The sequence below is a fragment of the Microcaecilia unicolor genome, chromosome 8 (genome assembly GCF_901765095.1).
Source record: "Microcaecilia unicolor chromosome 8, aMicUni1.1, whole genome shotgun sequence".
In the NCBI taxonomy this organism is placed as follows: domain Eukaryota; kingdom Metazoa; phylum Chordata; class Amphibia; order Gymnophiona; family Siphonopidae; genus Microcaecilia; species Microcaecilia unicolor.
Window position 1 is genome coordinate 121,262,071 of NC_044038.1, and position 12,966 is coordinate 121,275,036.

Below are 12,966 nucleotides of genomic sequence, written 5' to 3' on the forward strand. Positions count from 1 at the left end.
TACAGTATGCACGCCGACGAAATCCGAGGCAACCGATGAAAACAAATTTTTTGAAAAAAAAAAAAAAAAAGACGAAAACTGAAAACGACGATAACCGACGTCAATGAAAACAGAGGTTGTACTGTATTGGCTTCATAGTTGGGTCTATAATTTTTGCATCTAATGTCTTTCATGACAAAATTCCAATTCCTATAAAATCACAAAGGTTGTAAGAAAACTGTCACTACTAAAAAAGTTGCAAGGTACTTGTGAAATGTTAGCTACACAATGCTGTTATCTTACATATGGAACAGTTTGCATTTGTTCAATAAACAAAACAGTTCACTAACTACAAATTGTTTTAGAAAAATGTTTTAATTAAAACATGAAACAAAAAGCTTTACATGTTTAAAAGAAGGTTTATTAACAAGTTTCACTTTACACAGTGCAGTACTTCAAATGTCTCAACACAATCAAGTTTAGGAAATTCATACAAACACTAGACCAAAACCTTAATATCATGGGTATAACTTCTCAAAACATACTTCCATTAACTAAAAATGTTAAACGTGCCTGTGATTTAAAAAAAAAAAAAAAAAAAGCCAAATATCTAGTCTCTTAACTGGAGAAACGATTTACAAAATGTATGTGTACTTTTAAGAGCAACATTAAACATAATTGAAACTACAAAAACTAAGTTCACAGTTTACAGATATCCTACTGCATAACTTGAAAAGCTGACAAATTAACAGGTAGTATTCAACTGTGGACTTCCTAAATCAATTCTTGTGTATTTGAAAATACTGAACCTTTAAAGTTAAAAAAAAAAAAAACAACAACATTTCACTTACAGTAAGCATAAATCACAAGCTTGTATTGCAAAATTGTTAAACCTTTTGCTTATAAAAGTTGTGGTAAAGCGGGTGATGTTTAAGTTACATCCCCCAGGCACCACTGATACTCATGCTGCTGGACATTCCTCCCATTCCATTCACACCCATTGATCCACGGGTTCCACTGCTGTAATAGCTGCTATTCATACCAGTTTGGTTACCTGTAAAGAAAAAGAAAATATATATTCTTAACCGAAGCTGCTACATAACTGTGCAATCATAAAATGTCAGTAACTCAAGAGATGTCATCTCGTAAACTTTTGTCACGGGCTGTGTCAGGTTCCACTCAAATAAAACAGCACACTCCATAGAATGCTTCTGAAACATGTATGTTGCATCCTTGTTGTCCTTTTGACATTGCTTCCACAAGGAAATTAAATTATTAATTTAAAAACAAATTTTTAAAAATGCATGTTTCTCTTCTCTGCTTGGATCCTATGTAATAAATGTAAGTTAACCCTAAACAAATGTTAAAAAAAGAGGGGGGTTAACTGCAGCTGCAACCCTGTCCACTTAACTGGGCAGATTGGATAGACCATGCTAATCTTATGTGCTAAAAATTAGAACAATTTACTTAATGCAGTTTAACACAAGTAAAATCCTTATAAAGCAAGCTGATAATTCATCAAGCATTCAAAAAAACATAGTAAAATAACCAGAGTAAAAATGTGCACTAAATTTAGCATATATTGAAAAGCTAAAAATGTGTGCGAACAGTAGTCCCTTTTTTTTTTTTAAGAATTGACAGGGCTCTGATTTGGCCTAGGAAAAAAAGCAGGCTTCACTCACCCTCCACACTGTAGCTTTTCCACCAACTAAGCTAAGTACCCTATTCTGCCCACTCATCAATTCAGCTTAAGCCTAATGCACCCAAGTCCCCAACCCCACCGCTGCACTCTGTTCACACACACACATCTGTTCTCACTCTCCATCAAATTGGTTAAGGGTCCAATTTGGGTGGCAGTGAGTTTAGGAACTTGGAGGATATAACGTGGTTACTTGAGTAGCTCAAACTATACTAATTCAAGGGACTAAGAGGTCCTCAACTTGAGTTTCATAATTAGGGATCCTTTATCTGGAGGTTCCCAAATGGGAACCCAGGTCTTCAGTTTCCACCCACTTTCATAGAAGTAAGAAGGCCATATTTCACCTCTAGTGCAGTAATTAAAATCAGCAGTAAAGGTAAAAATAAAAAAGTTATTTTCAACATTGAAGGTAATTCCTTTGCAGGTCTCTTCTAGGCACATGCATGAAATGTGTGCTAAAAATCACACTTAAAATCCTTCCACCAGATTTTAGATGCAAACAGGTACACTAAGCTTACCTCTCATGAATTGAACAACTAGAGGCTGTCCAGAGAAGATGGGCTTACGTTCTACACGATAAACAATAATTACACTGAGGTGAACCCTTATGGAGTTGGTCTTAAGACCAGACTCAGATAAGTTAGAAGGTATTCAAGCAGGGTCTGTGTAGGACAAACAAGAGAATCTAGGGCCTTGCTCTCACACCAGACAGCAAACCTGCTCTATTTGAAAGATTAACACCTCTTAGTGGAATCTTTCCTGGAAGCCAGCAAGACAAGAGACCCCCTCCAAAAGACTCAATGAAGCAAATTCTACACTCTCAACATCAAAGCTGTGAGAACCAGAAGAAGGGGGGTGTTGATGCCCCTGTATAAGTCGTTGGCGAGGCCCCACCTGGAGTATTGTGTTCAGTTTTGGAGTCCGTACCTTGCGAAGGATGTAAAAAGAATTGAAGCGGTGCAAAGAAAAGCTACGAGAATGGTAAGGGATTTGCGTTACAAGACGTTATGAGGAGAGACTTGATGACCTGAACATGTATACTCTGCAAGAAAGGAGGAACAGGGGTGATATGATACAGACGTTCAAGTATTTGAAAAGTATTAATCCGCAAACGAACCTTTTCCGGAGATGTGAAGGAGGTAGAACGAGAGGACATGAAATGAGATTGAAGGGGGGCACAGACTCAAGAAAACTGTCAGGAAGTATTTTTTCACAGAGAGAGTAGTGGATGCTTGGAATGCCCTCCCGCGGAAGGTGGTGGAAATGAAAACGGTAACAGAATTCAAGCACGCGTGGGATAAACAAAAGAATCCTGTTCAGAAGGAATAGATCCTAAGGAGCTTAGCCGAGATTGGGTGGCAGAGCCGGTGGCGGGAGGCGGGGATAGTGCTGGGCAGACTTATACGGTCTGTGCCAGAGCCGGTGGTGGGAGGCGGGGCTGGTGGTTGGGAGGCGGGGATAGTGCTGGGCAGACTTACACGGTCTGTGCCCTGAAAAGGACAGGTACAAATCAAGGTAAGGTATACACAAAAAGTAGCACATATGGGTTTATTTGTTGGGCAGACTGGATGGACCATGCAGGTCTTTTTCTGCCGTCTTCTACTATGTTACTATGTAACCAGAGATTGTAGGTTGGGATTTAAAAGAGATTCCTCATTCTCTCCACAGTTCTTCAGAGGATAACTCCAAAAGTAGAGGGAACCAGATCTGCCGAGACAAGTATGACACAATCAGAATCATGATTCCACGGTCTTGCTTGAGTTTCAGTAAAGTCTTCCTTACAAGAGGCATGGAAGGATATAAATACAGCAGACCTGTCCCCCAATGGAGAAGGCAGGCATCTGACACTAGTCTGCCGTGGGCCTAAAGCCTAGATTAGAGACTTTGTACTTATGTATACTAATGTGGTTTAAATGACAGGAAATATATTAGGGAGGGCCTCAGGACTGGTCTAAACGACAGTAAATGACTGAGATAAAGACTTGAACGGTCCATCTAGCCCTGTATCCTGTTTCCAACAGTGGCCAATCCAGGTCACAAGTACCTGGCAGAAACCTCAAATAGTGGCAGATGGCAGACTATTATGGACTTCCTCCAGGAACTTGCCCAAAACATTTTTAAACCCAGATACACTGACCACTTTTGCCACATCCTTTTGCAAAGAGTTCCAGAGCTTAACTAGTCATTGAGTGAAAAAATATTTCCTCCTATTTGTTTTAGTTTTTAACATTTTTTATTGATGACAAGGTGAAAGCCACATAACTCTTCTGCATAACTATAATGTAACACGTGAACAGAAATATAACATTACATAGTCATCTCATTTTTATATATATGTACCCCCCCCTTCCGTCCCTCACTCCCCTCCCAAGTGTAATCGGGAACAGTGTTCAACTCAACTATACAGGGTTGGTGTACCCCCAGTGTCAAATACAGTTCAATGCAACACATATTACTGAAGCTTTGTCATACCAGCCCTCCCTCATTAGAAGTAAACTACACCTCTGCCACTTTCCGCAGGGTCTGAAATCTAAAGACCCTTGTAGGGGTATTTCCCTGTGATCTAGCCTAAGCTGGTCTTGGCCTATACAAGCCTATGACATCTGGGTATAATAAGATGGCTGCTGCAACATTTCTGTGTCAGCAAGATCCAGCTTCAGCTTGTGGAAAATCACTGACAGGCTTGCTGAAGCCAAGGACATTCTGTGTTCTAACCATCCCCCTTCTATCTCTGAGACGCTGGGAAGGGAGTCATACTCATGGCACCAGAAGTTACCATCTCCAAGGTCACAAAACAAAGAACTCTTCTTACCCATGCACTGTACTGTGTGAGAGAAGGATTGGTCCAGGCTATCACCGAGAGAGGTCTGAAGACGCGGGGAGAGTGGGAAAAGTAAGTTAGTCGGAGACCCTCGGAGGGGTACCTGTGAAGGAACTGAGAAATCCAGCAAGGCTCGGGGTGAGCTAGAGACTGTATGATACCAACCTTGTGACCTGCATAACTGGTGCAAATACCTGTGGCAGAGATATTGGCTCTGAGAACCAAAGGAAAGATTGGAACCTGTGTGTTTGCTGAGAAAGACCTGCACTACAAAAGACACAGACAGCTAAGATAGCGTCTGGGGAGATTCTGCTCTGGTCTTATCCGAAGCCGTCATCAGGACAGCGTGGTAAGATCACAGTGATATATTTCCTGGTCTGGGGTTAGGCAGTGGTTTTATCTAAGTACGACTGGTTTATGTCAGCTCTTGGTCAGGGACAGCTGCTAATGTGTATTTTGCATAAGATGTGATAAGTTTCATAAGGATCATTAGGATATCATTTGTACTGTTCTAATCATTACTGTACGTAGTCTCAGGATAATCAGAGTGTAGTTAGACAATATATTTTGTTAGTGTATATCAGTAAGAGATATTATTGCATATAAGCTATTGCAGAGTGTCTATTTTTCTACCTGTAATAAATAATATACAATTATCATCTGTGACGTGGCTTTGGGTTTTTTTTGGCGAAGAACAAAACACTGGCAGGGTGCCAGCACAAGGTTTCTTTATAATATTTCCCCTAGACTGAGCGGAAACCTTGTAATAAGTTTTATCAGGGAATAATTATTGCCCTAATTACTTATTTTCACCATACACACTCCAACTAGGGGAGACCAAAGCTTCAAAAGCTCCATGCCACATCTATATCTACTGTGAAAACTTGGCCCCCTCCTGATATAGCCTCAAACAAATTTTTGAAAACTTGAACATAGATCTTAAAATGCATCCATCAACTGATATGACTGTTTCCCTCCCCCCTATAACCACCTCCCCTTCACCCACCCTTACCACGAAACTAACCCCCCCTTCTCCGAGGACAAGCAGGCTGCTTGTTCTCACGACTGGGTGACGTCCGCGGCAGCCCCCACCAACCGGAAAAAGCTTCGCGGGACGGTCGACACGCAGGGCACGCCCACCGCGCATGCGCGGCCGTCTTCCCGCCCGTGCGCGACCGCTCCCGCCAGTTCCTTTTTTTCCGCGACTGGAGAGAGTTGTGCTTTGCCGCTCTCTCTGTTTTCAGCCGCCGGATTTCGATCGCGTTTGCGCGGATCGTCGCTTTTCTTTCTAAAACTTCTTGTTTTTTGGTTACCGCCGGTTTCCTTTTTCAAAAAAAAAAACAAAACAAAACCTGAGCGTGTGGAGCACGCGCTCCCCTTTTCCCTCGCTTCTAGCGGGGACGCCACGTTGCGGCCTAGTGGTCGCTCGGTCGTTTCTTTTTTCGAGGTGTGATTCCAGCCACCATTGACGACTTTGACTTCGCCGACGCGATTTTTCCGTCGATGTCCTCGAAGGTCCCGAGTGGATTTAAAAAGTGTGGTCGCTGTGGCCGGCCGATCTCGCAGACCGACACCCACGCTTGGTGCCTCCAGTGCCTCGGGCCGGAGCACAATATCAAGTCGTGTTCTCTGTGTCTCGGTCTCCGGAAACGGACTCAGGTTGCGAGGCAAGTTCTGCGGGACCGTCTTTTTGGAACTTGCGCCGGCCCCTCGACGTCGACCTCGAAGGCATCGGTATCGACGCCCGGCCCTTCGGTACCGGTATCGATGCCCGAGACATCGGCACCGATGGCAGCGACCCCAGGAGAACAGGGCCCGCCGGTCCTCCGGTGAGAGTGGAGGTGAGAGGCCGCGTGGGCAATCGGCCCCGGTCACTCCCTCAGCTCGTGGGCCGCGGGACCGAACCCTGTCTGACCCGGTACCTCGAGACCGAGGGGGATCTACCTCCTCCTCCTCCATGCCTTCCGGCGCCGGTGACGGGCATCGCAAGAAGGATAAGAAGCGTCGTCACCGGTCGCCCTCGGTGCATCCGGATATCGGAGAGGAGGCGACGCCGAAGCGTCATCGAGAGGAGAGGTCTCCGTCGGTGGTGGAGGTACCGACGCGTCGGGGTTCCGGCACCTCGGTGCCGTCTCCTGGCCCCCATCAGCTTCTGCCGGCGACGCCCCTACCGGCCCCACCGCCTTTCCCGGCAGCGGGCCTGGACGAGTGCCTCAGAGCCATCCTTCCGGGGATCCTGGAAGGGCTGATGCGCCAGGCTGTGCCAGCGCCGGGGGTGCTTGCGCCCTCGGCGCCGATGACTGTGGCGCCGGCGAGCTCTAGCCCGGCGCCGGGGCCGTCGACACCGCCGCCGCTTGCGGCGCCGGTCTCGACCGCCACGCAGGTGGAGTCCCCGTCGACGTCGATGAAGGGAGCTCCGTCCCCGCCGGCGCGGGAATCCACCGCTCGACGACACCGAGACCTCGGTGCCTCGACGTCGAGCCGGGCCCGGTTCAGGACTCAGCTACATGAGCTTATGTCCGATACCGAGGATGAGGACTCGTGGGGGGAAGAGGAGGACCCTAGATATTTCTCCTCAGAGGAGTCTACGGGCCTTCCCTCGGACCCCACGCCTTCACCGGAGAGGAAACTCTCACCTCCCGAGAGTCTCTCCTTTGCCTCCTTTGTGCGGGATATGTCTATTAGCATTCCCTTCCCCGTGGTCTCTGTGGAAGAGCCGAGGGCCGAGATGCTCGAGGTCCTCGACTATCCATCACCACCTAGAGAGTCCTCCACGGTGCCGCTGCACAATGTCCTCAAGGAGACACTGCTTCGGAACTGGGTGCGACCATTAACTAACCCCACCATTCCCAAGAAAGCAGAGTCCCAGTACAGGATCCACTCCGACCCAGAGTTAATGCGGCCACAATTGCCCCATGACTCAGCGGTCGTGGATTCTGCTCTCAAGAGGGCACGGAGTTCGAGGGATACCGCCTCGGCGCCCCCGGGGCGGGAGTCTCGCACTCTGGACTCGTTTGGGAGGAAGGCCTACCAATCCTCCATGCTCGTGACCCGCATCCAGTCATACCTGCTCTATATGAGCATTCACATGCGGACCTATGTGCAACAACTGGCGGACCTGGTCGAGAAGCTCCCGCCGGAGCAGTCCAGGCCTTATCAGGAGGTGGTCAGGCAGCTGAAGGCGTGCAGAAAGTTCCTGTCCAGGGGTATCTATGACACCTGTGACGTGGCATCTCGTGCTGCGGCCCAAGGTATAGTGATGCGCAGGCTCTCATGGCTGCGTGCCTCTGACCTGGACAACCGCACCCAGCAGAGACTGGCCGACGTCCCTTGCCGGGGGGATAACATTTTTGGTGAGAAGGTCGAGCAGATGGTGGACCAACTGCATCAGCGGGAAATCGCTCTCGACAAGCTCTCCCACCGGGCGCCTTCAGCATCCACCTCAGCAGGTGGACGTTTTTCCCGGGCCCGGCAGGCTGCACCCTATTCTTTTGCAAAGCGTAGGTACAACCAGCCGGCCCGAAGGCCTCGTCAGGCACAGGGACAGCCCCAGCGTGCTCGTTCCCGTCAACAGCGTGCGCCCCTAAGCAGCCCCCTGCGCCTCCACAGCAAAAGCCAGGGACGGGCTTTTGACTGGATCCACGGGAACATAGCCGCCCTCAAAGTGTCCGTACCGGACGATCTGCCGGTCGAGGGGAGGTTAAAATATTTTCACCAAAGGTGGCCTCTCATAACCTCCGACCAGTGGGTTCTCCAAATAGTGCGGTGCGGATACGCCCTGAATTTGACCTCCCTGCCTCCAAATTGTCCTTCGGGAGCTCAATCCTTCAGCTCCCATCACAAGCAGGTACTTGCAGAGGAACTCTCCGCCCTTCTCAGCGCCAATGCGGTCGAGCCCGTACCACCCGGGCAGGAAGGGCAGGGATTCTATTCCAGGTACTTCCTTGTGGAAAAGAAAACAGGGGGGATGCGTCCCATCCTAGACCTGAGAGGCCTGAACAAATTCCTGGTCAAAGAAAAGTTCAGGATGCTTTCCTTGGGCACCCTTCTACCAATGATTCAGAAAAACGATTGGCTATGTTCCCTGGATTTAAAGGATGCATATACTCACATCCCGATACTGCCAGCTCACAGACAGTATCTCAGATTCCGCCTGGGCGCACGACACTTTCAGTACTGTGTGCTGCCCTTTGGGCTTGCCTCCGCCCCACGAGTGTTTACAAAGTGCCTCGTGGTGGTGGCGGCGTACCTACGCAGGCTGGGAGTGCACGTGTTCCCATATCTCGACGATTGGCTGGTCAAGAGCACCTAGGAGGCAGGAGCCCTCCGGTCCATGCAGTGCACTATTCAACTCCTGGAGCTGCTGGGGTTTGTGATAAATTACCCAAAGTCCCATCTCCAGCCAACCCAGTCTCTGGAATTCATAGGAGCTCTGCTGAATACCCAGACGGCTCAGGCCTTCCTTCCCGAAGCGAGGGCCAACAACCTCCTGTCCCTCGCTTCGCAGACCAGAGCGTCTCAGCAGGTCACAGCTCGGCAGATGTTGAGACTTCTGGGTCATATGGCCTCCACAGTTCATGTGACTCCCATGGCTCGTCTTCACATGAGATCTGCTCAATGGACCCTAGCTTCCCAGTAGTTCCAAGCCACCGGGAATCTAGAAGATGTCATCCGCCTCTCCACCAGTTGCCGCACTTCACTGCTCTGGTGGACCATCCGGACCAATTTGACCCTGGGACGTCCATTCCAAATTCCGCAGCCCACGAAAGTGCTGACGACGGATGCATCTCGCCTGGGGTGGGGAGCTCATGTCGATGGGCTTCACACCCAGGGTCTGTGGTCCCTCCAGGAAAAGGATCTGCAGATCAACCTCCTGGAGCTCCGAGCGATCTGGAACGCACTGAAGGCTTTCAGAGATCGGCTGTCCTACCAAATTATCCAAATTCGGACAGACAATCAGGTTGCAATGTACTACGTCAACAAGCAGGGGGGCACCGGATCTCGCCCCCTGTGTCAGGAAGCCGTCGGGATGTGGCGTTGGGCGTGCCGGTTTGGCATGCTCCTCCAAGCCACGTACCTGGCAGGCGTAAACAACAGTCTGGCCGACAGACTGAGCAGAGTCATGCAACCGCACGAGTGGTCGCTCCATTCCAGAGTGGTACGCAAGATCTTCCGAGAGTGGGGCACCCCCTCGGTGGATCTTTTCGCCTCTCAGACCAACCACAAGCTGCCTCTGTTCTGTTCCAGACTTCAGACACACGGCAGGCTAGCGTCAGATGCCTTTCTCCTTCATTGGGGGACCGGCCTCCTGTATGCTTATGCTCCCATACCTTTGGTGGGGAAGACCTTACTGAAGCTCAAGCAAGACCGCGGCACCATGATTCTGATAGCGCCCTTTTGGCCCCGTCAGATCTGGTTCCCTCTTCTTCTGGAGTTGTCCTCAGAAGAACCGTGGAGATTGGAGTGTTTTCCGACTCTCATTTCGCAGAACGACGGAGCGTTGCTGCACCCCAACCTTCAATCCCTGGCTCTCACGGCCTGGATGTTGAGGGCGTAGACTTCGCTGCGTTGGGTCTGTCTGAGGGTGTCTCCCGGGTCTTGCTTGCCTCTAGGAAGGATTCCACTAAAAAGAGTTACTTTTTCAAGTGGAGGAGGTTTGTCGTTTGGTGTGAGAGCAAGGCCCTAGAACCTCGTTCTTGCCCTGCACAGAACCTGCTTGAATACCTTCTGCACTTATCAGAGTCTGGCCTCAAGACCAACTCAGTAAGGAATCACCTTAGTGCGATTAGTGCTTACCACTATCGTGTGGAAGGTAAAGCCATCTCTGGAGAGCCTTTAGTCGTTCGATTCATGAGAGGCTTGCTTTTGTCAAAGCCCCCTATCAAGCCTCCTACAGTGTCATGGGATCTCAACGTCGTCCTCACCCAGCTGATGAAACCTCCTTTTGAGCCACTGAATTCCTGCCATCTGAAGTACTTGACCTGGAAGGTCATTTTCTTGGTGGCAGTTACTTCAGCTCGTAGGGTCAGTGAGCTTCAAGCCCTGGTAGCTCATGCTCCGTATACCAAATTTCATCACAACAGAGTAGTGCTCCGCACCCACCCAAAGTTCCTGCCGAAGGTGGTGTCGGAGTTCCATCTTAACCAGTCAATTGTCTTGCCAACATTCTTCCCCAGGCCGCATACCCGCCCTGCTGAACGTCAGTTGCACACATTGGACTGGAAGAGAGCATTGGCCTTCTACTTGGAGCGGACACAGCCCCACAGACAGTCCGCCCAATTGTTTGTTTCTTTCGACCCTAACAGGCTAGGGGTCGCTGTCGGGAAACGCACCATCTCCAATTGGCTAGCAGATTGCATTTCCTTCACTTACGCCCAGGCTGGGCTGGCTCTTGAGGGTCATGTCACGGCTCATAGTGTCAGAGCCATGGCAGCGTCAGTGGCCCACTTGAAGTCAGCCACTATTGAAGAGATTTGCAAGGCTGCGACGTGGTCATCTGTCCACACATTCACATCACATTACTGCCTCCAGCAGGATACCCGACGCGACAGTCGGTTCGGGCAGTCGGTGCTGCAGAATCTGTTTGGGGTGTAAATCCAACTCCACCCTCCAGGACCCGAATTTATTCTGGTCAGGCTGCACTCTCAGTTAGTTGTTCTTCGTAGGTCAATTTCTGTTGTACCCTCGCCGTTGCGAGGTTCAATTGACCTGGGTTCTTGTTTTGAGTGAGCCTGAGAGCTAGGGATACCCCAGTCGTGAGAACAAGCAGCCTGCTTGTCCTCGGAGAAAGTGAATGATACATACCTGTAGCAGGTGTTCTCCGAGGACAGCAGGCTGATTGTTCTCACCTACCCTCCCTCCTCCCCTTTGGAGTTGTGTTTCATATTTTAATGCTTGTCATTCAACTGGCGGGAGCGGTCGCGCACGGGCGGGAAGACGGCCGCGCATGCGCGGTGGGCGTGCCCTGCGTGCCGACCGTCCCGCGAAGCTTTTTCCGGTTGGTGGGGGCTGCCGCGGACGTCACCCAGTCGTGAGAACAATCAGCCTGCTGTCCTCGGAGAACACCTGCTACAGGTATGTATCATTCACTTTCCCTCCCCCCAACTACCCTCCTACCATTTGTCTCCGTGCCCCCCCCTTTCAATCTATTAGACCTGTACTACTTCCTATATACCGCTCATTGTAGACCCGATGTCAGGGTCTTCTTTAAGCAAAAGAGTTCAGCACTAAACTCCGGGCTCTATGGGACAGGGACTGAATATATAGGTCCCAAACCAATAAGAAATGTTTTCGTTTGAAAGTAAATTTGGCATGTTGTGCTTCCAATAGCATCAAATTATGTAACCTATTCCTCCATTGCCAATAGGCGGGGGCCAAGTCGCTGGTCCACACCCCAAAATAACTCTCTTAGCCAACATCCCGGCCTTCCGGAGTAAGATTTTAAAATACTTATTTTGCGGCCCCCAAACCTTCATACCGGTCCAATAATAGTCCCATTGGGGACATCTTAATGGGTCTACCTCCCAATCTTAAGTGTCCAACTATATCCCCCCAAAATTTTCGAGTCAATGTGCAAGTCCAAAATGCATGAGAGTCATTCCGTGTCAAGTGGACCAATTTTAAAGGTCGTCCCCACCTCACCATCTCAGATTTTGATGAAATTTGGTACATAGTTTCTTTATGATAAAAAACTAAGCTGTGCAAAAGTTTAGTTCAAAAGACTAAACATTGGAGGTTCTAGGGGACCTCAAGTAAAGGGTTGCAAAATGTCGCCTGAGCAATAATGACATTTTGGGCCAACTTCCAGAAGCTGTAAAACTGGACGTTTTAGTAGTACAAGGGGGATATTTGGAGAACCTGCACTACTTTTAGGGCTTAATGAACTGGCAAAACCCCATGTTCCTAGTCCTCTTACTTTTTGAATGGTGTAGGCTCAAACTTTGCCAAAAAAACGGCAAAAATCAATTTACAGCGATGTTGAGGCTGCTGTAGTTTGTAAACTAGTTGGCCTCTCAGGTTGATTTTTGGTAGGTGTACTAAATGCACGGCTGTAATGAGGCATTCCAATTTGCAGCACTTTCCTTCAAGTGGTTGAAAAATTATAAGCGTTCAAAGTTGGTATAAAAGGCATTTTTGCCCATTTTGGGCTATCTTTGATGCCCTTGATCTCCAGTGGGACAGCTTCAATATTCTTTCTTTTAGCACCATTAGAAAGAGCAGATTTCCTTCTATCAGAATATGTAGTTTTCAATTTGCAGTCTCTCCATATAAGGATTGCAAAAAAAAGTGTTTTTTGGCCAGTATTGTTGAATGATAGATGAAACGGATATAGGGCCCATCGATGTTTCTAATTGCTGTATAAGTCACTCAGTTGCTTTAAGCATGCGTTGGTCCATGGTGGCTACGCCACTACCAATTCAATAGGAAGTGGCAACCTCATCGCCAAGAGGTCACGCCCGATAGCCAG

The 12,966-nt window shown here is 48.8% G+C and overlaps 1 protein-coding gene across 4 annotated transcripts in view; it reads right to left on the reverse strand.

Moving 5' to 3' along the window:
* Positions 1 to 378: 378 nt before the first annotated feature.
* The window catches only part of HNRNPH1 (heterogeneous nuclear ribonucleoprotein H1), a 262,634-nt gene continuing 250,046 nt past the window's right edge, over positions 379 to 12,966 (reverse strand). For all 4 annotated transcript variants that reach the window (XM_030213130.1, XM_030213126.1, XM_030213127.1 and 1 more), the window contains one exon: positions 379 to 1,033. In XM_030213130.1, the coding sequence (XP_030068990.1) occupies positions 915 to 1,033 (119 nt within the window). In that variant the 3' untranslated portion in view covers positions 379 to 914. The remainder of the gene's footprint in view (positions 1,034 to 12,966) is intronic.